Consider the following 22,188-nt stretch of genomic DNA (forward strand, 5'->3'; position numbering starts at 1 on the left):
GTCCTTCACACCCCCAAAAAAGAACCCAACAACAAGCACATCCTGATGTAGAGCGACTTTGCCGTAGACGTACAGTTTCTGTTGAAAATATGTCCGAAAGCGTCGAAAATATGGGCAGCTCACCTATATCGCCATCCCAATCCGAACTGACCGCGCTTCTGCGCTACCTGCTGGCAGATGACCCACTACCCCACACTCGAGACTAGCCTTACAGATTACAACAGAGAATTCCAGTGATTGGCCGTTCATCGTTCGACACAAAACCCGCTTCACCGTTCGGCCCGGGGCTAGATAGGACACTGTCGGCCCTTTGAGTTGAGGCAGGTACCGACCGTAGCTTCTACTCATCATTGCCCTTGCATACGATGGCTTCAGTCAGTATGCGGGCTTTCTGGATGAGGTTTGACAGCCATCAGAATGATGGTTGGGCACGCGCGCATCTCCAATCTTCCACTGAGCCCCAGATATGCGCTGAGCATGATGCAGCAAGGCCCAAGCTCTTGCATGATTCGAATCGAGATATAATCGAATCGAACGCATCACACCAATCTTGACTGGCTGCGTAACTCTGTGCCCCGCCCAAGTCCAAGGCCTCCAGGTAGAAAGCAGCATCTGCACATGAAGCCTCTGTACATGAGTCGACTTGCTACACACCACTAGCTTGTGCTGTATTGGCGATCAGTATCTCGCGCGACATGCGGTGTAGATTTCGTGTCGCACCTTCATTGAGCCATGATGACTTTCTTCGATGCATCCTGCACCATCATCATCCAACTCCCCGCTAAGAGTTGGTGGAGGAATGCCGGTAGTGGCTGCCAGTCGTAGTGGTCCATTCAGCCGCGTGGTCTTCCAGACCTCCCAGCTTATCAACGCTAGGCAGTGGACTGTGCGACTCCAAGTTTCCAGCCTTCTAGAACAATGATGTCTGCTAAGCTGTGGAGTGGAGCTTAACAATAGAACCAACAGTTACTCTCGAGGTGCGACGACGTTCACTGTCCCTTGATGCTGCAGTGGATGGCTCATGTGTGTATGAGCGGGCGTGCATGCGACACCGTCTGCTTCGCCTCCACACCTCCTCGTCCTCAATCGTAAGGTCCAACACACCACCTCAGCTTGCAGCACGCCAACAGTGCTATTATTACCACCGCATGACGACTAATGTCAGCGTGTCCAACGTAGCGTAGTACTTTTGGGTACGATACGGGATACGTCGTACTTTGGGCCGTACGTACACCAGATGAAAGTAGACCGTACCGTAACCGTACTTCACTATCACCAGCTACAGTACCTAATTAGGCCTAGCTCTTACCTAATTAAGCAGGCGCTAAGCTTAATTAGGTAGTACGACGTAATTCTATTGTAGGTGTACCGCATATACAACCGTACGTACTAAATTAGAAACTGGGCCGTACGTACCCCTGACTGCTCTCAAAAGTACCGTACTACGATACGTTGGACACGCTGACTAATGTGATACAATACGTTGACATGATGTTGATGGAGGTGGAAATGACCATGAGATTGAAAACGTTTTTTGGGTACTGAAGGATGTTTGCGTGCCGGCGGGTAGTCCAGTCATCGATATGGTCTGTTATGTGCCGCTTTCCGACATGAGAGTGGTGTGTGATCGAGCGATAGATTTGGGCGCATCAGCATTACGATGATTTGCTGCATTTACATCTCAACGAAGACGTGTGTCTGGTGCTTCGCCAAGCAGGAACAAATAGTAGAGACCAACAGCCTCCAGTAAAATTCCTCAGCTAATAAGGAACTCCGTGTCCGTGTAGTGTGCTTTGTCTCTCAGAAACTCCCCGCCCATGACCCCGTCTACATAACCGGCGTCGACAATCACATGGGTTCCGTCAGCTTGGGGCCTCAGAATGAGTGGCAAAGCGCAACCAAATAAGATACAAACGACATCACCATGCTGAAGCTCCCGCACAGCCGAGCCGGCGTATCCATTCGTGGTTGTAAAAAGACACCACTGGCGTGTTTCGCTGTTGCTCAGATTTCGTATGATGTTCCGAAATATGGCCCTCGCGAGTTTGGCATTCCTTTCGTTACCGCCTTTCTCACTCTCATGCTGTGATCGTAGTAGTCGCCATGCATCAAGTGTTGAGTAGCTTTGCAGGAGTTCAAATTCATCCACGAAACCAAGAGGTTTCAGGTCTCGACAATTGCTCTTGTAATAGTTTATGTCCGCGCCATTCAAGAAGGTTCGCCAAACATCTCCCGCACGTATCTTCTTGTCCACAATCTCGGGAGCAAGACGTTTCGTCCATGCTTCTCTCGTAGTAGCAGTGAATCTCTCCATGGTTTTCAAGAGCCACGGCACGAATGGGTCAAGGTATGGAGAATACAGGGGGCCGTATTCGATCCAAGGGTCGGTAATAGATTCAGCTAAAGGTTCAGAGAAGAGCGATTCGGCTATTTCAATCGATCCAATGACTGTTCCGGTGAGTTTAATGATACTTTTTCTAACATCATGTTGGATCTGACAGTACTTTCGCCCTGTAGTAGCACCTTCGTGTTCTATGCTATAGCGGTATCGTAGAAAGTCGCTGTCCCCGCGGAGAAGCTCCACATCTGCAGTGAAGTCATGCCCCCAGGAAGGGCGGCCGATGTAGCTCGAGTACGTGTGTGCTAGTACAATGTACATGAGGAAACGTAGATCTTGTCGCTGTTTGATGATAGTGGTCACGGCCGTCTGGAATGCCCATGAGATTGACTGCGAATAGTCTGGTTCGAAAGGCTCGAAAAATGGCTTCTCTACAAGACCAAGGAGAGCATAGATATGATCTCGAGGATCGCACGCGTTCCTCTGTTGAGATGCATAGATAAGGTCTTCCAAAGGGATCGTTTTGGTGGTCTGATAGACTCGATATACACGGGCGAAGTCCAAGTATGGGTAAGTCCCGGCATTTTTCGGATATCCGGAAATCCTCGAAGACGTTATGTACTCTAGAATGTCGACAAAAAGAGTCCATGAAGCCTGGTTATGTCCACATATCAAGAGCGAGTCGTTGTTTGCTACAACGCCTTCTTGAACGGTCCAAACGCGGCTCCACCATGGACATCGAGTAAGGACTCCAACTTTCGCCCAGATGTGGTGAGCTTCCTTGAAGTTGATAGAATGATCGAACCCGTTCTGTGCAAGAAGCTTCAGTTCGTTTATAGCTATCCCTTTTTCGATGTCTTCTTCACCTAACCAGATGAGCACCCTTGACGCGGATGAGTATATCTGGCGCATCTTTCGAACTTCGCGGGACTTATCCTCAGGGCTATCTTGGTTGATGCACACAGCATCTATCCACAGATCTCGTGACCGGTTTGCGTATCGTAGGTATCTCAGAGCCAGTGAGAGATTAGACGTTATCGCTAGGGGCATGCAGTCGACTTCGAGTGTCTCATCTCCTCCTTGTTCTCCCCACACATACGAAAGAGCCTCATAGGCTATCGGTCGTGGCGAGAACGATTGGATTGTGAGCCGGCCGCGAAGAGGTGATGAGAACTCAGACGCTGGAAGCAGGGTGAAAACCCGAATTTGGGATAATGAGTGATCGAGCGGTTCGTAATGATATTCCTTGCCCATTTTGCAAGACCCTATGTGCCCCAGAAACACCTTAAAAGTACGTAGGCTTTCTGGTGCGGAACCTGACACACTGTCTTGCTGTCGGGACGGATGACGGGAAATAGGAAGCGCAGAATTCTCTGTGATGGATCGCAATCTGGAACTCTCGTTTCCAAACACTGGGAGTAAGATCTCTGCTCTCGGTGCGACGCCTCATCAGATCATCGTTGTGGAAGGTGGGGCTCCATGCGCACGCGAGGCGACATCCTTGGGAACTTTCTGGAAAAGTGTCAATTAAGGTCACAGTGTAGACTGCTCGGACAGCAATTAAAATGAATTCGGGATGTAACAATAATTATCCCTGATGGTAAGTGACGCAGAAGAGCAGTTCCATAAATGTCTTCTCGGCCGCGATCAGGTCACGTGTTCAGGGCGTCCCGCAGCTGAACAGGATGACGCCCCACTTCGCGAGTGAAGCTAATTGGGCAGGTCTGGCTACCGCGAAACAGCAGCAACGCTACCGGATTTACGCAACCGCTATCACCAGATGCGCAACCCTCAACAGATAAATACATAATCCAATTTCTATTAGAGATAATGCATAGTAGGTGTAAGCAACTGCATCAGGGTAGGCATTCTGTCTCTAGCATTCATGTATTTGTGACTTAGTCCCCACTTGTTCATTAGAAGAGGTCGCAGTCCGTTTCTTTGCCAGCACAAGGACAGTGTTCTTTCTGGAATTTCTGTCCTACTGTTCGATATCCTAGATGTATACATTGTACTATACGACAACAAACTATAGGACCTGATATGCTGTAGACGCTTACGATGGATTTAAGCTAGCTACTCTGGCATCGAAAAACTCAATGTATAATGCAACAGCTTCGGAAGTCATACCTAGTGTGAGCAATTGAGACTTCGTCGTCGGCCGACAGGAGTGAAACGTGAGACTCTGATGGCACTGACATACACGTATGAAGGAAGAGACGAAGGCAAATGCACACACTGCCCGTGAAGTGACCATATCAACTTCTGATGACATGTTGTTCCAGTGTCGATGAATACTGGATCTGCTTTCGATCGAGATCATCAACATGTCATTGTTGAAGTCAGTGAACCAGGCATACTTCACCGTTGGAGATGAAGACTATATCGTTGTGAGCCCTCTCGCCGGAACCCTATTGTGAAGATGATTGAGCGAAGTAAGGGTGTGACATCTGTGGCCCGGAAGTGATGGTACCTGCGTTTTGACTCCGGATGTTGTCACGAGCATGACTCCGTTGCTCCGTAGGGCGCTCAATGACGGGTGAGGAAGTACCATCAAACGTCCAACGCTCGCACTTGATGTCACAGTCACAGGATGTCGGTCACGTCAAAAGTGAATGAATGTTCCAACGACTGTCCCCCACGCAGTCATCCGCGATGGAGTGCAACATGGACATCTTCAATACCAGTTCATGGACCTGCCACAGCCAGGAGTTCTTCGAGTTTTCTAGTGCAGCACACATATCGCACACATATCGCACACACTCCCTTAAGTTTACGCATAATGCCTCTACCCACACAACGAAGCCCTACAGAACCTGATCGCATGGTTAGCGGACCCTCAATACCTTCGAGCAGAGAGAGTACGGAACACAGCGCCGCTCGGGAGCAAGGAACGTACCCTGACGATGAGGTGTTCTATCGTGAACACAACACGAAGCGACCAGCGCGGCAAACATTGGAGGCGGACATCCCTAGGACAAAGGAGGAAATCAAGAAACAGATTCGAGGTGAGATTTCCTCAGCGCGAACATTGCTCCATACAGCCTGAGTTGACTCCTAGACCAACAGATGTCGTCTGCGAGATCGTGGCTTCTGAGCCAGCGACGACCCCAAGTCGTGCCCCAGTATATGAGCCCACATCGACGAGAGAGGGTAGTCGCACAGTGGCGCAAGTGCTCAATATGCACACGAAACGGGCGCGGTGGGAAGCTGCTGCGGAGTCAGAGTTGGAAGCATACGAAAGCCTTTTACGAATATTGAGCTTACAGAGGAAGACGATGGGCTAGAGCTTGAACTATGGGAGGATTGGCATGAAACCGGTTGTATACAACGAACTGATACCCTTCTTGATATGATACCATTAGAGAGCGAGGAGAAATCTTCGGAGGACGTCTGGCAGAGAATCAATGACACACGTACATGTATACTTCAGCGTGTCATACGCCAGTACTGCTCGCAATCAAAAAGTCGTTGAGTGCCGTCACGAACTTGGAAGCTGATCACGGTCGAATGACATGGAGCGGATGTATTCTGCAATTGCTGGTATCTTCCTCGCCATCGATATCAGCTTTGAGTCCAACGAACATATGTATTGACTCACTGTTTCAAGCAATGACTGTATGTTTCGCACGGCTGTTGGCTTGGGCGCGTCCGTAGCTCGTGCGGCCCAGAGCCTTCTATAGGTCTCTGCCACTGCGTCATAAACTCATAGTCAGAGCTTTGCACTACCATCGTCCCCGTCCTCTTCCTCGGTCGCGCCAATCATCCCCACCTCCTCGTCCGCCTCTGCCCCCTCTTCCAAAGCTCAGCTCTCGATCTGGTGGCGCTTCGCCTCTTCTCCATTCACCAAACGGCACACCACCTCCACTTAATCTTCGATCGTCGAATCTGCTTCCACCACCCCTACCACCTCTTCCGAAGCCGCCATAGTCTCCCCGTCCACCAAAGCCGTTCTCGCGCGGTCGTCCGCCGTACGGTCCTGAAGGCGGTCCTCGACCCGGTCCAGAAAGCGGCGGAGGTGCAGCGGGTACGCTGCCGTCGGGTAGCGGGGGAAGTATGGCGCATGCCACATAGTCGCCTATCATAAACCTGACGTCCCCCAGTGTCTTGTCTGCGTCGCCGTCAAGCTGCTTGAGAGCCTCTGTGACACTTCCTCCCTCCACGCCGTTCATATCAATGTCCTCATCCCTTGGGCGCGCGCCTACAATGACGGAGCCTATGTCGCGCAATATGAATCGCCCCGGTGCGCCTGGCCGGTTGGAGCCTTGGATGTCTGGGTATACGAGTCGAAATGCGATGCGCGATCCGGCATACGGTTGCGGTAGTAATGTTGGTACTGCGCTGAGGAGTAGTGTGCATAGCTCGCGCAAACTACAGGTATGCCATGTGTAGATTTGGACGTTGGTTGGGAGACGTGGTAGTGTTGGGTCAAACTCGTCCAGTCTTTGAGCTATTAGTAATGTGTTCGCTTCTTGTGCTTGGGGACTATGAGGAGTGCGCACCTATGGAATGAGTTTTGCTTGAAGAAGAGGCGCAACAGGAAGGGCGTCGTTGTTTGACGGTCAATCTTCGCGGGGGCAGCCATTGTGAGGTCTACAGCCTTGTGGATAGCCAGGCTAGTCAATGTATTAAGTTATTTCGAGATTCGTAGGCACGTAGCGACAACTCGCTAGGAAAGTCGTGAGGAGGTGACGTCAGGCGCAAGACGTGAATGTGTTTGGAGAGTTTGGGGAGGAAGGAACGCGACCGGGACGCGGAGAGCTCCCACTAGCGCCTTCCTCGGCACGTACCTTCCACTGGAAGGCGCAGGTGAGCCTCCACGTCGCAAACAACACTGACTCATCCTCGACACGTTGACTCACTTTATACCCCGAACATCGAAGTCGCCAACATGGATTTCGCTAAGTTGATGTCCGCACATATAAAAAAAGGCAAAGACACAGCCTCACCAGCCGAACCTACCGAGAAAAAGTACTTGAAGCGCAGCGAGATCGAAGCACAGCGGCAAGCCGCATACGTCGCCGAACAAGAAGCCGCGGAGAAGGCACGACGAGAACGTCACGAGAAGAAGCGCAAAGCCGAGGAAGATGAAGCCGAGAGGGAAGCCGAGCGCCGGGAAAAGCGCATGCGCATGGCCGAGGAATCAAGACGCATAAGGGAAGAAGAGGAAGAGGCAGAGGAAAGACAGCGGCGAAAGCGGCTAGGTCTTCCTGATCTTCCACCCAAGAAGAAGGACGGTGAAGGAGACGGCACACCGGTCCCCGAAGACGAAGATATCGAAGACGAAGAGCTCGTCGCAAAGCTAAGAGCCCTCGATGAGCCAGCGTGGCTATTCGGCGAGACACACAAACAACGCTTGAAGCGATACAAGAAGCGCGTCGGCGCAGACAGCCTAGCAGCCATCATGACGGACGGTCCGATACCCACAACACTACAACTCGTACCGGAGAAGGACATGAAGGTCAGCCCCCAGGTACCCAAGGACAAGGAGGGTCGCGAGTTCCTCTTCAGGCAATTGGCGAGCTATTTCACCATGGTGCTGAAAGAATGGGACCTCACACTCCTACGCCGAGACCCCGAAGTCAAGGAGAGCTACCAAGGAAAACAAGCCTACGCCGCCATGGTACAAGCGCGAGAGAACATGCGGCCCCTGTTCAAGAAATTGGAGAAGTTCGATCTTCCAGACAGTATCGTCGAGCCCGTTGTCGAGATTGTGCACGCCGCACAAGAGCGAAGATACGTCGACGCGAACGATGGTTATCTACGTCTCAGTATCGGCAAGGCGGCGTGGCCCATCGGTGTTACCATGGTGGGTATCCACGAGAGAAGTGCGCGAGAAAAGCTACATGAGAGCGATAAGAATGCGGCGCATATCATGAGCGACGAGATGACGCGGAAGTATCTGCAGAGTATTAAGCGGTGTTTGAGCTTTGCGCAGACGAGGTGGCCGCCTACAGATCAGCTGCAGCTCATGGGCTGAGTGAGTTGGGATGGATTATCAAACGTCTGTAGGCAATTGAACAACTGCTTCCATCTCATTGTTTACCAACACGATGGTATCGTGTTGGATCCTGATCTTCGCAGTGAGAATCTCATCCAGCTGCTTCAGTGGTTCGCTGTCAGACTTGAACTTCTCCAATTCACCACAAAGTTTCGCGTTTCCCCGTTCCTGTCGCGCTTTTCTTACTCGCAGTTTTTTCAGCACGGTGTCTCTGGCATTGCTTCGTTGGCGCTTCTGAAATAAGAGAGCATTCATCTGGGCCGGATTTAGCACCAGAATGTAGATAGCCATCAAGAGATGACGCTCACGTAGTTTTCTCTTGTTTTATCCGCGGCCTTTTATTCCGTCTCCTACTTCGTGCTCGGTATGGTTTTGGCCGCTCGGACATGGGGACTGCCCTCACCAGCTTGACCACCCAAAGCCAAATCTGACCTGCTGCTGTTAGTGATGGTCTTTTTGGTTGCTAGTGCGCTCGAAGTGGTCTGAATCTAGCTTTATGATACCCTGAGGTGCTGCTACGTGATCTAGATCTTGAGTATATAGTTGCTCGCTCAAGCGATCGGCCGACTCGGTCGTGGTTGGAGATATGTGAGCCGTCACTCTAGAAGCCACAGATTTACCAGTGGTATATGATCAAAAGGCTACGAGCGACCCTACTGTGATGCGTGCGGGCTCTGGTGATCGCGCCAGCGCTCTATCAGTGGGCATCCACCGAAGGCTCTAGTTTTCCCTCGGAATGATCTTGAGCTCGAATGGCGGGTTCAATATCATGATCGTGTTGTGTAACGCGCTTTCCAGTGGGCGGTTTCAACGAACTAAAGATGGTCACAAAGAGGAGAGCGAGAAGGTGAAAGTAAAGCAGACTGAGAGATTGGAAAGAGATGGTCGACCGATGCATACTATGCATAATGCGGTGATACGGCTTTGGAAGTTTACCTAGGTGGTAGAATTAATGTCAGTGAGGGTAAACATTCGTCATTAGAGTAAAACTCGCGCTATGCTCATTCAAAAGAAAGCCGGGGTACCTGCTCTTTTATCTGAAGTTAAAGCGTTCGCACACTTGACCGGTGTTCTCGCTTTGTTGCACGTTGCAAAAGGCACAATGTAGGGCTTGGATGCAATCTCAACCTTTAGAGGTAAGGTACATGCATGTGTTCCCTAGATAGATTCAAACGAGTGTAGTGTGTGCCTGCCAGCAGACGCACTGTAGTCAGAGCCGCCAATGTTCGTGCCATTCCCCATCTGGTCACTTGCGCCTACTAACAGCCACGTAAGTGGGCTTCTTCTCCATTTGTGCCTGCTCTTCAGCTTCCAAGACACGCAGCAAGTCTTCCACAGCCTGGTACTTCCCGGAGCAAGTTTTGCTAATTGGGCCCACACTGAGCTTTGTACCAAGAATTCCATACCTATAGCCTCTGAGAAGTTGAGCAGTATAGGTTTCCTTGTTTCCATCCTCATGCCTTCGAACATCCACCCTGTAATGCTTCCCATAGATATCTTTTCCTACCCCTAACTTGGTGTCAGTAACTCTAGCCGTGTCTTGCTTTTGAATTTATACTTGCATTTGCACTGGTCCATAAGCTCCTGTATAGTGGGTGGGGCACGTGGTTGACCGTCATTTCGCTGCGGTCTTGGTCCCGCTAGTCAAATCATGAGCGTTACTTTGACTGATAAGTAGGATGTTATTGCAAACCTGGTTCTTCGGTGTTCTCGAAACCCTGATCGTCTTGCGGAGTCTCCTCTTCTGGCGCAGCGACCAAGTCTGGCGTGGGCGAAGCGGGCTCTTCTGCCTTTCCCTTGCCCTTGTTGGATAAGCTTCCAGCCTTAGGACTGGATGAAGACATATTATATGATATGGGGTGTTATATTTTCTAGGAGGTTGACAGTGTTGATCGTATTCTGATTTTGGTAGATAGCTGATCGACTGTTGATGCGAGTGTGTATCCATAGAAGCAACAGCGCTGTATGGATTTTATATACCGTACAATACACTCATACTTGAGAGTCAGAAAGGATTGTTACAGTAGTTACTCATTGCACGTCGACACACTGTTGTTGCGAAGTCATACGAAGGGCATGACTTCAACTTGCTGTATCTTGCTCCGAGCCTCTGTGCACTCATCACTGTTGGTCAGCGGGACTCCTTCGACAGATGATTGTATAGACTTACGGCAGATCACGTAGCCCAGATCGCAGCCATCTTTGTACAGGACTGCCACAAGATTGGGCATGTATCAGATCATCACCACTTCAGACACGAAGCCGTACCGCCGCCTTATGTTACACACTGTAGTTTGATGCCTGAATGTCCATTGATGAACTTCAATGGTCACTGAGTATTTCCTGGTTTGCGAAGTTATGCTTTCCAAACCACGGGACTTGATAAGCTTACGGGCTGTACGATCGCCGCACCTCACTTACGTGTCTGTTTCACACTACCCAGATCTTCGTAGGTAGAGCAGTTGAAGAGTCAGTTCTATCGAGCACGAAAGCTATTCATGACACCCTGTGCTGTCATGGCACGGGTAGAGAGTGGTCAGATCAGTGAGATATCTCACTCAAGGGTCTGAGACCCAGAAATCCTCACGGCTTCAAACAATCAACACAATGCTGAAGAGTCATACTGCAATAGTATATGGGCATGGGCGGACATTCAAGTCATGCAATGCTACGCTTAAGCCGACTCGAAGTCTCTGACGGTCCACATCACCACCTAGGCAGTGTTGGTATGCTCAGACCCGGATGATGTATTGTCTTCGCGCAACCGACAGTACAATGGCACTAATTGTCCAACAACCCAGGTAAAACATCTAATACCGAAGATCTTCCGTTCAAGCAAGTTGCCCCCATGAAGTTGGCCTTAGTACAACCAACGACATCACATCGCTGCCCAGGTGTCGATTCGCAAATCACAACTTGCACAGAAAAGCGAAAACTCGGGTTTCTATGATCATGCACGTCGAATTCGCCAATTGGGCGTAGTATCACCGGCTACTTGTTCAAGGCTCTCCTGGTGTCGTTGTGTACCCGTTGCAGAGGCCCACAATGAATCCTTCCGAGCGGTCCGAGCGGGCACGTCGCACGCGATGGCTTAACAAGCTTCCCAAGCCTTTTCTCGTAATCCCGTCATCTGAGATGCGAGTCACGAGATAGTCGAAAGCATCAAAAGAAGTAAACAATGGAGACAGAATTCTGGGTGACTGACGCAAAGTCACGAACTCAGCCGCACCTTCCGCTAGAGTCGGGCTCCTTCCTGTCAGGCTGGACCCCTCACGATGCGGAAATCGCCACACCTTCAGCTCGCCCTCATGTCCTAAAATAACCACGCAACGACCGCCACGCACCCAATCCGTCGGGGCGATGATTCTAAAGCTTCCACAGCCATCGCCGGCGCGCGATCTATGCCCTCATAGCTCGTGCGAACAGGTAAAGCGCCCGCGTCTGGGCGATGGTTTAGGCCTGCGCACGCTCCACCCCGTAAACGGCGTCATACCTCTTCGTGTTCGGTGATGTCGGCTCCAGCTTCACGCTGCAAATTTGCTTAGCATGGTGGTACTTGTACATCACCGTGCTTTAGAGCTCGAGGCTAGGGTAAGCGTACTTGCTAGGAGCTGAGGGTGAGATGGAATGCTTAAAGTCAGCCTTCGGCCTTGTCACGGCAGGAGCTATAGCCTCGCAACATAGGACGACCAACACCTCCAGAATCAAAGAGAAGGCATCATGGTAGCAGCTCATATGTTGAAGGTTCTGTTGCCGGTCGCTGCGTTTGCGAGCTATGCTGCGGCAGAGCAATGCGCTGGTGGTGAATGGGATGTCATTGTCGTTGGTAAGCTCAAACATGCATCCAAAATCTGGCACCAAAATTGACGTCCTCCAGGTTCTGGTCCAGCGGGTATCGTTACAGCGGACCGCATGAGCGAAGCCGGCAAGAAGACTCTACTGCTAGAGCAGGGCGGCCCATCGTACTACGTGACCGGCGGTCGTGCTCGCCCGGAATGGCTAAACGGAACTGAACTCAGCCGCGTTGATGTTCCAGGGCTGTACAAATCCATCTTCTCGAATTCCGGTGAAGGAAACTTGACATGCGCGTCTGATGTCGTCAACGCGTTTCAAGGATGCACCGTCGGTGGTAACTCCGCAATCAACGCTGGACTGTTCTTCCAGCCACCCGCCAGCGATTGGGATCGCTACTTCCCCCAGGGCTGGAAGAATGACGACATGCAATGCGCAATCAACAAGGTCCGAGCGAAACAACCAAACACAGACAGTCCCTCAAGAGACGGAAAGAGGTATCTGCAGAGCGGCTACGATGCTGCGAAGCAATGGCTCGTTGATGGCGCGGGTTTCGCAGAGGTCGGCCTGAACGATGGCATCGAGAATCACAACAAGACCAAGGTGTTCGGCCACCCGATCTGGTACTACGAGAACGGGCAAAGGAGTGGTCCGGTCAAGACATACCTGCAGTCGGCCCTGGCTCGCTCCAACTTTGCCTTCCAAACTGGCACTAAAGTCTTGCGTGTGCGTCGCGATGGCGGCGTAGCAACTGGCGTCGACGTTCAGACCAACGGTGCCGAGAACTCGTCAAGCATTTGCATCAAAGAAGGCGGCATGGTTATCTCTTCAGCCGGTGCTCTCCTCAGCCCTCAGCTGTTGATGTGGTCTGGTATCGGTGAGGCAGCGACCTTGACAAACCTCTCGAAGAACGGTCATGTTACAGTTCCTTCTCAAGACTGGATCAACAACACCGCTGTCGGCAACGGTGTCTTCGATAACCCAAACACCTTCATCGAGCTCCAATCTGACGAGATTGCCTCGTATGCTTACGACTACTCCAACCCGCCGCAATCCGACGTCGATCTGTACCTCAACGAACGGTCTGGACCTTACACATTCGCTTCCCAAACGAGCGCGTTCTGGGACTACATCCAGCAAGGCGATGATGTAGTGGGTTGCCAGGGCACCATTGACTCTGCCGGAGCGATGGGTCTTACAAAGAACGGAACTATCACACTCAACGTCTACGGCACTTCTGGTCTCCGATCCGTTGGTCGCGTAAACCTTGATGCCAGAGGTATCGCTCTTCCCGCATCAAACTTCTACGCCGACCCCCGCGATGCGACTGCTATTGCGACCTTCGTCTACAACATCTTCCAGGCTCTGCCGGCTACTCTCAACCCGCTGAACGTTGCAAAGAACTCGACTATTGAGCAGATTGCGACTTATCTGACCACGCCAAGCGCGTTCACACTTGGCAATGTGCAACATTGGAGCAGCAGTTGCAGGATGGAGGCCTGCATTGACACGGATACAAAAGTTATCGGGATGCAGAACTTGTTCGTCATTGATGCCAGTATCGTGCCGCCTCTGACCACGAATCCTGTTATGGGTGTCATGATTGCGGCGGAAAGGGCTGTTGAAAGGATATTAGCGTTGAGCAAGTAAACGCATGGGATATGTACTTAATTAATTTACGAATTTCATTCCACGTTCACACAACGCCTTTCTGTCCATGACAACTGCCGTACAACTATCTCCGGTAACTCCTTGCATAATGCCGTGATACTAGTGTGCATTCTGTGCCATACCAAGTGTGGATCCAGGTTACGTCATACAACATCTAGTTCTGCAATACTATATACACTGCCATTACAAGTTCTCCTTCTCGAGCATTGAGTGAGCATTTCGACATTTACTACTTTGCTATCACCCTTGAATTTAGCAAAACCATCATGTCCAAAGATTTCGGTGAAAGCCGCGCCTCCAATGGTACTAAACCTTCACTTGAGCCTTTCCTCATCGCCAGTGCGTATCTAACACACATCTACTAGGCCTGAATTTTGTCGCCACAGACCGTCACGACACTTACCCATACATCTCCCCGTCCAACTTCAATCTCCAAGGAAAGCACGTCTTGATCACCGGTGCCTCAAAAGGCGTCGGCCGTGCCACAGCCCTAAGTTACGCAAAAGCAGGTGCCTCGGGCATAATACTCGGTGCGAGATCCAACCTCTCCACCGTGGTCAAAGACGTCCAAGCCGCAGCCAAATCCGCAGGTCGTTCAGAGCCACAAGTCCTAGCCCTAGATCTGGATGTCACCAGCAAAGACAGCGTAGACGCTGCTGCTAAGCTCGTCACCGAGAAGTTCGATGGAAAACTCGACGTCTTGATCAACAACGCGGGAAGTCTCGCCTCTTTTGCTGGCATCCCAGACACCGACCCGGATGAATGGTGGCGCGACTACGAAGTCAGCGTAAAAGGAAGCTACCTCGTAACCCGCGCATTCTGGCCGCACCTCCTCGCCGGCTCCAAGATCATCATCAATATCACATCCATCGGCGCTGTCATGGTCGTCCCGCAGAGCTCTTCGTACGGGCCCGCCAAATTGGCTTCACTTCGGTTGACCGAGTTTATTGACCAGGACCACGGAGAGGGTAAGGATGGTATGCTGGCTATGGCTGTGCATCCAGGAGGCATACAGACGGAGTTGGCGCTGGGTATGCCGGGACATATGCACGAGTGGCTTGTTGATACGCCGGAGTTGGCGGGCGATACGTTGATGTGGTTGGGGGCGCAGAGGAGGGAGTGGCTCGGTGGGAGGTATGTTAGTGCGTGTTGGGATATGGAGGAGTTTAGCGGGAAGAAGGAGGAGATTTTGGAGAAGGATTTGCTGAAGATGCGGTTGGCTGTTGGTCCGTAGATGGGAGGCTTTGGGAAGGTTCGGTTGCGGATGTGTTCCTCTTATTGTGTATCGATGTGACTATGTGCCAGATTGCCTTTTTCTCTTCTTCTCAGATTCCTTGCTCTTGTAGTCTGCGATCGTGAACCATGAGCACCGTAGGAAAGGTCTCATAACCTGATACCAGTAAGGTAGGTACAGCGAACCGAGGTGTGGGACCGCGAAAAAAGTTTTGAATCTTCATCGTTCCTTCCTCTCTCAAACATGTAAAACGACGCTTGGTGGTTACAGCAGCAGCGTTCCAATAGATTACCACGTACAAAGCGGCACACGTAGCAAGCCGTGGTGTCGAGCGGTTTTGTTTGGCGCAGGCACTGTTAGATTGCGAAATGCAGCCACTGTATGTCGTGCTTTTAGCTGCATGAGTAGCTGTGGCTCAGAGCCGTCAGGAAGATAGGCCTAAAGGTGCGCAATAATAGCATCCAACGATATGGCGCGCGAGGCGCAAACGGCACTGAAAAGGGATGGAGTTTGGCGAGGAACCGTCGGCACCTCGGGCTTAGCCATGCTAGTGAGGGGCACGGCACTCCCCACCACGACACCTTCCGTCCACCAATCCCGCCAGTGACATCATGCATGCTGCTAGAAAACACCATACGAACCCTTTTGGCCAATTCCACCCTGGCATCGGGACAGGGCAACCGCATTACCTGCATCGCCCTCACGCCACGTCCGCGGTTGTGACTGCCGCCCATGTGAGGCGTCCATCCGGACCCTTTGATTGAAGCTGCCAACACTGCATGGTTGGGTCCGCTAGTACCTGTTAATCCGTGCTGCCGGTAGGGATTGCTGCTCAACGAACAGCAATTGTGGGCTCCATCTAGCAATCGTTGATCGGCGGCAGTTTCTGTCTGGGGCTCAGGTATAAGAATCTGCTAGTGCCCCTCTTACTTTTCGCGGTAGGTGCGTCGCTGTTCAGCTTGGAATATATCTGGACTTGTTCTTCACCAATCCCACCGACTGTATTTCTCAGTCGCCTCCCTAGGATACTTGGAATACAGATCCTACCAGAGTCGAGAAGCCGCGACGATGACGAGCAAGCCTATCTTTGTGGCTACTCATCCGAGGGCCTGCTCGACGGCCTTTGAGCGGGTATGCTTGGCTTCGCCGTATCTCGCCCAATTCTGGGTTCTGACATTCCTCTAGGTGTTCATGACGCGTCACGATACACTGCAATGTGTTCACGAGCCTTTCGGCGATGCCTACTACTTTGGACCTGAGCGCCTTGCTGAGCGTTATGAGAATGACCCCAAGGCCAGGAAAGAGTCTGGTTACGAGGACAGCACATACAGGACCATCTTTGATCGCATTGCGAGAGAGAACTCCGAGGTTCGTTCACTAATGCTTTTCATGTTTCTCCTCAGCTTCGTACCATTTCCCCTCAACTTTTCGTTCTTGCGCATCCAATGGATATCTTATATTCGCAATCTCGTCATCTTGGCCGCTATTGCGTGTTGTGTGCCTCAGCCATCCGCCCGCCAGTCAGATCCCAATCAACCCCGCCCCTACTGCAATCATCCCACACGTTCTTTGAAGCCCATCTTGCACAATCTCTCGGCCTTCTAAAGCGAGCGCACCAATTTCAATGAGCCCAACACGACCCCTCGGCTGGGAAACCTCAGGAATGTGGTCTTTCACATGCCCGAAATACCGCCGAAGCATTCCGCTTCCATCAACTCTTATTGCCTTGACTTCAGCCTCACGACAGCCCATTCGACGAAGATCTCTGAGGCGCGAGATGCAGCCTCGTAGAAGAAGCCCATACTCACCTCTTACAGGGCAAGCGCGCTTTCATCAAAGACATGGCCCAATACTGGATTCCCCCCGTCGGCAAGCCCGCGACCATCGCACCATCTCTGTCCAACTACCGCCGTGGCGTAGGAACAAACACCACTGAACTCTCGCCCGTCACCACTCGCAGCGACCCTTCTAAGCCTCCCTACCCATACGATACCAAGGGCGAGCCCAACAACCCGACCGTTATTCCCAAGGACTTGTTGGCAACCTACCACTTCACCTTTCTCATCCGCCACCCGAAATTCTCCATTCCGTCTTACTACCGCTGCACCATTCCTCCGCTAGACAAAATGACGGGCTTCTACAACTTCCGTGAGGATGAAGCCGGCTACGACGAGCTCCGCCGCCTATTCGACTATCTGCGCTCTGAGGGACAAATCGGTCCCAAGTTCGCTGGTCAAAAGGAGGCTGATGCCAACGATCAGGCAAATGGCCACACCGGCGGCGTCGAGATCTGCGTCATCGATGCAGATGATCTGCTCGACAACCCATCCGGCATGATTGAGGCATTCTGCAAGACTACTGGAATTGAGTGGGATCCAAACATGCTCGTATGGGACACGGAGAAAGACCAAGACAAGGCCAAGGAGGCGTTCGAGAAGTGGAAGGGTTTCCATGAAGATGCTCTGGACAGTGATCGTCTGAGGGAACGCACACACGTAAGTTTTGACAAGCTATATCATAACAGGATCAGTTGGAAAGAAGACATTTGCTAACAACGAGTAGAAGAAGGAGCCAAAGAGTGACGGACAGCTCTTCGCTGAGTGGAAGGAGAAGTACGGCGAAGAGGGCGCGAAGCAGATCCGGGATACCGTTGCCGCTAATGTTGAGCATTACGAGTACCTGAAGCAGTTTGCTATCAAGCTATAGGGGATTGTAAGGAAGGACGGACAGAACGAGTATTTCAAGGCTTCGAATCATTACCAAAACATATGGTAGATGATAGACCTAGAAGCATACAATAGGTCAAAATAGCGATAACGAGTTTCATTAGCAAGACACAAACATTTGACTGGAACTTTTATGAAATCCATTACGTTGCGGTATCATGCACCATTTGTTCACTCCTTTAGCAACTACACCGCCACAGACTTCACCAGACGTTCACGCTTGCCTTACCAGCCAATCTACCCACGCGCTCGCTTGAACGTCAGCTGACCCGCCCACCCTGCATCGCGGATACGTGCTTACGCTTACCTACCTCCATCTTGCATCTAGAAGGCCGCCACAATATCCATCCGCCCAGCAGCAAATGACAAAAAGGTCGTTGCGGTGAGTCTCCCCATCATCAAATCAATACAACGCCGTATCGCGGAGAAAGCCGCGCAACGAATGGTTGCACGATAAGAAACATGATATACCTAGTAACAAAGGCGAATTAATGTGACAGATACCCCGAAGGTCACCGCGTCGGCCGCCCCCGCGAACATGCCCGTTTCCCGATTATCCATCTCCTGAGGGTTACAGAAGCGGCGGCCCCGGGAATGTGATTATGTGATGATGGGACGGGGGGCTGTTGGTAAGGCTGCGAGTTGGTTGCAATTGCGGTCGTTGCGATAGGGGCGACTAGCCGACTTCTGGGGTACGGGAAAGGAAGATTGGGTGTTTCAAGATGATTAGGTTTTTTCTTTGTGTGTGTGGACGAGGCCCGAGGTGGTGGACCTTGGCTTAACGTTGAGGAGGAGGTATGGGGCCGTGAAGATAGGGAGCCATGCAGCCGAGGGAGGCGAGTGGAGGCGGGTGGTGCGATGGTTCCAAGTGTAGCGATAAAGACGCTGGTAGTATTGTTGACGTCAATGGGAGCAGACGTGACAGCGACCAAAGGCGTACGTCGTAGTAATATCGATTCCACTAGATAGTAAGAACAACACAAAAACACAAAGAATCTACTCCGCCATAATATGCCCCAAAGCAATCATGCAACATGTACATCGTCCCTCCTCCCAGATAGTCCCAGTTATAATGATAGAAATACACAAAGGTATCAACCAACCGCGAGAGAAACTCCAAAAGCGCCGAGGCCCGGAACACCGACGCTTATCCGTGTGCGTAGAGAATGCGTAGTCTTGCGTGAAAGGACGATAGAGACGAGAACGAAGCTGGTGGGAAAGAGATGGTCATACGCGTATTTGACCAAGTTCGATCTCGCGCCTCCGCTCTTCCCGGCTGAGGTTGCGCGAATGACTGCCTCGTCCCTCTGTACTAGACGGGCGGTTCTCGCTTCGTCCGCGGCCATATTGTGTCCATTGTTCGCTAAGACTATCGGGTCTGCTGTCTGACCGGTCGCGGCCCCAGTCGCCGTGTGTTTGTGCAGGCGTGCCCACCAACTCCTGGCTGTGCTGGTGCCTTGCCTGTTGCTCCCTGTCTTCTGGCAGGTCTATCCTGAATGTGGTGTTTATATCAGGACTCGGTCGCGGGTCTCCTGATTTGAGGAGGAGAGCCATTTGCTGGTTCACGCGGTCGTCTTCGGAGTATAGGGCGGCGGGTGGCTGGGAGGGCGAGCGCATGGCGGTGGGGTACATGTTTGGGATGAAGTTGTTGTAGTAATTTTGGTCGGACCAGAGGTTCTGACGTGTGTCGGTTTGGCGCTTGGACTTGACTATGCGGCGGTATGTCCAGAGGAGGAGGGAACTGTAGAGGATTGTTCCGGCGGCGCTGATCACGGTCCCGCTTATGGCGGCATTTCCCCAGTGATAGTTGGGCGACGAGACGAAGTTGTAGGCTATCGAGATAAGGCCGAGTGCAGAAGATGTGAGCGCAGGTCTACACATAAGGTTAGTATTCCGCTGTTGGTGGAGGCATGGAGGCCTTACAGGAAGACGCCGTCGGCTTGGAAGCGCTCATTGCGACAGGCGAAGCAGAGCAGTGCTGTGAATGAGTAGCCGGCTGTAAGGAGCGCGACAACAAAGACGGATAGGACTGCTCGGCTGAACTTGAGCTCGTATGTTTCTCTGTAGAGGCCGGGCAGTATGAGGTAGCTTCGAGGCGTTAGCATGCTTTCGTCTGAGCCGCCTCGAGACGCATGGCAAGTACTCACCCTCCGAGTATCATCCATGACGCAGCCAGGGCTATAAGGCGCCAGTACCACGGCGTGCCCTCTCTCTTCTCATGGCCCGACTCGCTGATGTTGTGATAGCTCTTGTTGCTAGAGCGCATTGAGTCGGTGGTTCGCGCCTTGCGCGGCGGGGTGCCTGGCTCGCGTCTCGGGTAGTGCCTGGCGTCTCTGCTATGACTCTCGCGCAGTGGGAGCGAGCAAGCAAGAAGACGTCGGCATGCAGAGCAGGAGAGCGCGAACGATGGATAAACGAGTGACTGTGGCAAACGTCGAGTCTAGTTATGGTCGAATTCCAGAATGCGATATGAGCCTCACTGGCGCCTGGCTGTCTGCTATTCAGCCTGACGCGGTGCAGATCGCTTCGGTCCGTCAAGTGCAGGTGGATAGCCGGGGCGAAGCGGCAGGTGCACGGCGCAATGGTTCCAGCTGGTGGGAAAAACAACAACGAGCGACCAGGACAAGATGCCGTTCGTTCTTATTGAATAGCAACAAGAGCAGAGCAGTAGCGAGCGAAGACGTGGGCTGAACGGGCGGTGGGAGAAGAGGGCGCCAACGTGCTCGTACTTCGCTGAGGCGGAGGACGCCTGCATGTCCGCTCAGCCACTCGACGTCCTGCTGAGCATTGCTGCACCCCTGCCGACATGCCCCCCGTAGATCAAGATGGCAGTGAGCATCTTCAATGCAGCGTATTTGACATCGCAATAAAGACTGGCTTGTTGATCAGCGGCTGGGCCTCTCGTCGCGACCATCGCGACTTCATCCGACGCTCCAACAACACCATGATTCAAGGCATCCAGCCTGCGACTCCGCTTCTCTTTGTCTCTCCTGCCTGCCCAGGGCGACCCCAGATTCCAGAACGCGTCACCTCCAATTCCCAGCCAAGCCCTCTGCCCATGTCTGCTCAATCTCGCTGACCCGCGCCGCACACTGGGTAGTGCAGCTTACTCTATGAGCCACCGCTTCTTCTCTGATTTGCCTGCTTCCATCCTTCACTTTCCCTTCTGTTGCAGCGCTAGCCACTCTGTGCTCTCCGGTAGACACTGTTGCCGGTCAGACCTGACGTCGTCGCTCCTATCGCAATGGGAAATGTTGCGACCTCATCTTTGACCTTTTGTCATGGTGTTGCGAGTTGTTGGCGGTATGAGTCGGGGTCATGGCACGGGCAGTCTGCCTGGGTTGGTGTCTACGCGGTTCCGCCTACAATAGAACAAGTCGAGCGGCACAGCGTCAGACTATTGATCTTGAGCAGAAGCGCATCGCGTCTGGACTCTGTTACATTACAGGACGCTCTCTCGCAGATTTGAGAGATTCACACTCGTCGCGTATAGCAACTTTAGGCCTACAGCCCAGTGCATAGCCTCGTGCACGTAGTAACCCAGCGCTACATCGTGGCATGGTACAACATCATACGCCACGAGAATGCTGTTCCACGCCGATAGGATACGGCATGAGCCGACGGTTCAGCCTCCACGATGCCCGGATGATGGTGACGGACATGCGCGAATGGGCGTCAACACTGCCTTTTCTGGCAAACATCTTGTGCGCGCTCCCCTCCCCACCTAGGCAGATTTGGTAGATCTGCATATTCATTTTACAATGAGAATACACTGCATCTTTCGTGACTCGAATTGAATTCATACAACGATGGAGCGTTATCTCGATCCCCGTTCTACACAATACACGTATGCGTATGTGGCAAGATGCGGTATCATTCGCGATGCTGATCCGCGCACCTGGTTCGAGCTGCAGGGGCAGGTTCCAGTGCCTCACATGGGCACGCGTGTCATCGGTAGAACCACACCGCATCTTACCTCACACACTCATCAATTGGAGTTCCTTCCGCGATCTCACTGCCTGAAGATTCGGGATCATTTCTTTCGGGGTCTCCACCAAGAGACCCGTCGGCGCTTCGGGTTCAGGGGCAAGACGACACTTGCGTTGATGTCGGATAGGCCGAGGAACCACTTGATATGAATGAGACGTGATAGTTGGAGCAGGCAGCGGTTATCAATCTTGTCGCTGTTGTGATATTTGTGGGTGTTTGTCACGGTTTGTGAGTGCCGAGAATTTGGGGCTGGGAATGCAAGTGCCACCGGTCCGGTTCATGCCCCACCTTCAAGCGGGAACCACGTCCTCTTTTTCAATCGATTGCTTCTGCAAAAGCCAAGTCAAGCACAGCGCTACAGGCAATGCTTGGTTGTGTACGTATATTTTCTATAATGTTTTACTTCTTCCCATCGATCCAGCTACTCAACCTTCTG

At 52.1% G+C, this 22,188-nt stretch overlaps 6 protein-coding genes across 6 annotated transcripts; 4 read left to right on the plus strand and 2 right to left on the minus strand.

The window, feature by feature from the left end:
• Positions 1–6,063: 6,063 nt before the first annotated feature.
• Positions 6,064–6,923, minus strand: J4E90_001325 (uncharacterized protein; the record flags this gene model as incomplete). The annotated part of the gene is made up of 2 exons (XM_051430914.1): positions 6,064–6,781; positions 6,841–6,923. The coding sequence occupies 2 exons, from the start codon at positions 6,921–6,923 to the stop codon at positions 6,064–6,066; spliced, it is 801 nt and encodes a 266-aa protein (XP_051296401.1).
• Positions 6,924–7,229: 306 nt separating this feature from the next.
• On the plus strand, positions 7,230–8,318 carry J4E90_001326 (uncharacterized protein; the record flags this gene model as incomplete). Its single annotated transcript, XM_051430915.1, has 1 exon — positions 7,230–8,318. The coding sequence occupies one exon, from the start codon at positions 7,230–7,232 to the stop codon at positions 8,316–8,318; it is 1,089 nt and encodes a 362-aa protein (XP_051296402.1).
• A 3,756-nt stretch (positions 8,319–12,074) lies between these two features.
• Positions 12,075–13,781, plus strand: J4E90_001327 (uncharacterized protein; the record flags this gene model as incomplete). The annotated part of the gene is made up of 2 exons (XM_051430916.1): positions 12,075–12,165; positions 12,217–13,781. The coding sequence occupies 2 exons, from the start codon at positions 12,075–12,077 to the stop codon at positions 13,779–13,781; spliced, it is 1,656 nt and encodes a 551-aa protein (XP_051296403.1).
• Positions 13,782–14,068: 287 nt separating this feature from the next.
• Positions 14,069–15,036, plus strand: J4E90_001328 (uncharacterized protein; the record flags this gene model as incomplete). Its single annotated transcript, XM_051430917.1, has 2 exons — positions 14,069–14,141; positions 14,168–15,036. The coding sequence occupies 2 exons, from the start codon at positions 14,069–14,071 to the stop codon at positions 15,034–15,036; spliced, it is 942 nt and encodes a 313-aa protein (XP_051296404.1).
• A 1,191-nt stretch (positions 15,037–16,227) lies between these two features.
• Positions 16,228–17,742, plus strand: J4E90_001329 (uncharacterized protein; the record flags this gene model as incomplete). The annotated part of the gene is made up of 3 exons (XM_051430918.1): positions 16,228–16,404; positions 16,854–17,531; positions 17,599–17,742. 3 exons carry the CDS (start codon positions 16,228–16,230, stop codon positions 17,740–17,742), a joined length of 999 nt encoding a protein of 332 aa, XP_051296405.1.
• Positions 17,743–18,989: 1,247 nt separating this feature from the next.
• J4E90_001330 (uncharacterized protein) lies at positions 18,990–20,028 on the minus strand (the record flags this gene model as incomplete). The annotated part of the gene is made up of 3 exons (XM_051430919.1): positions 18,990–19,635; positions 19,686–19,850; positions 19,910–20,028. 3 exons carry the CDS (start codon positions 20,026–20,028, stop codon positions 18,990–18,992), a joined length of 930 nt encoding a protein of 309 aa, XP_051296406.1.
• Between the last annotated feature and the right edge of the window lie 2,160 nt (positions 20,029–22,188).

This window comes from Alternaria incomplexa (genome assembly GCF_024043165.1).
Source record: "Alternaria incomplexa strain BMP 0042 chromosome Unknown scaffold_1, whole genome shotgun sequence".
Classification (NCBI taxonomy): Eukaryota; Fungi; Ascomycota; class Dothideomycetes; order Pleosporales; family Pleosporaceae; genus Alternaria; species Alternaria incomplexa.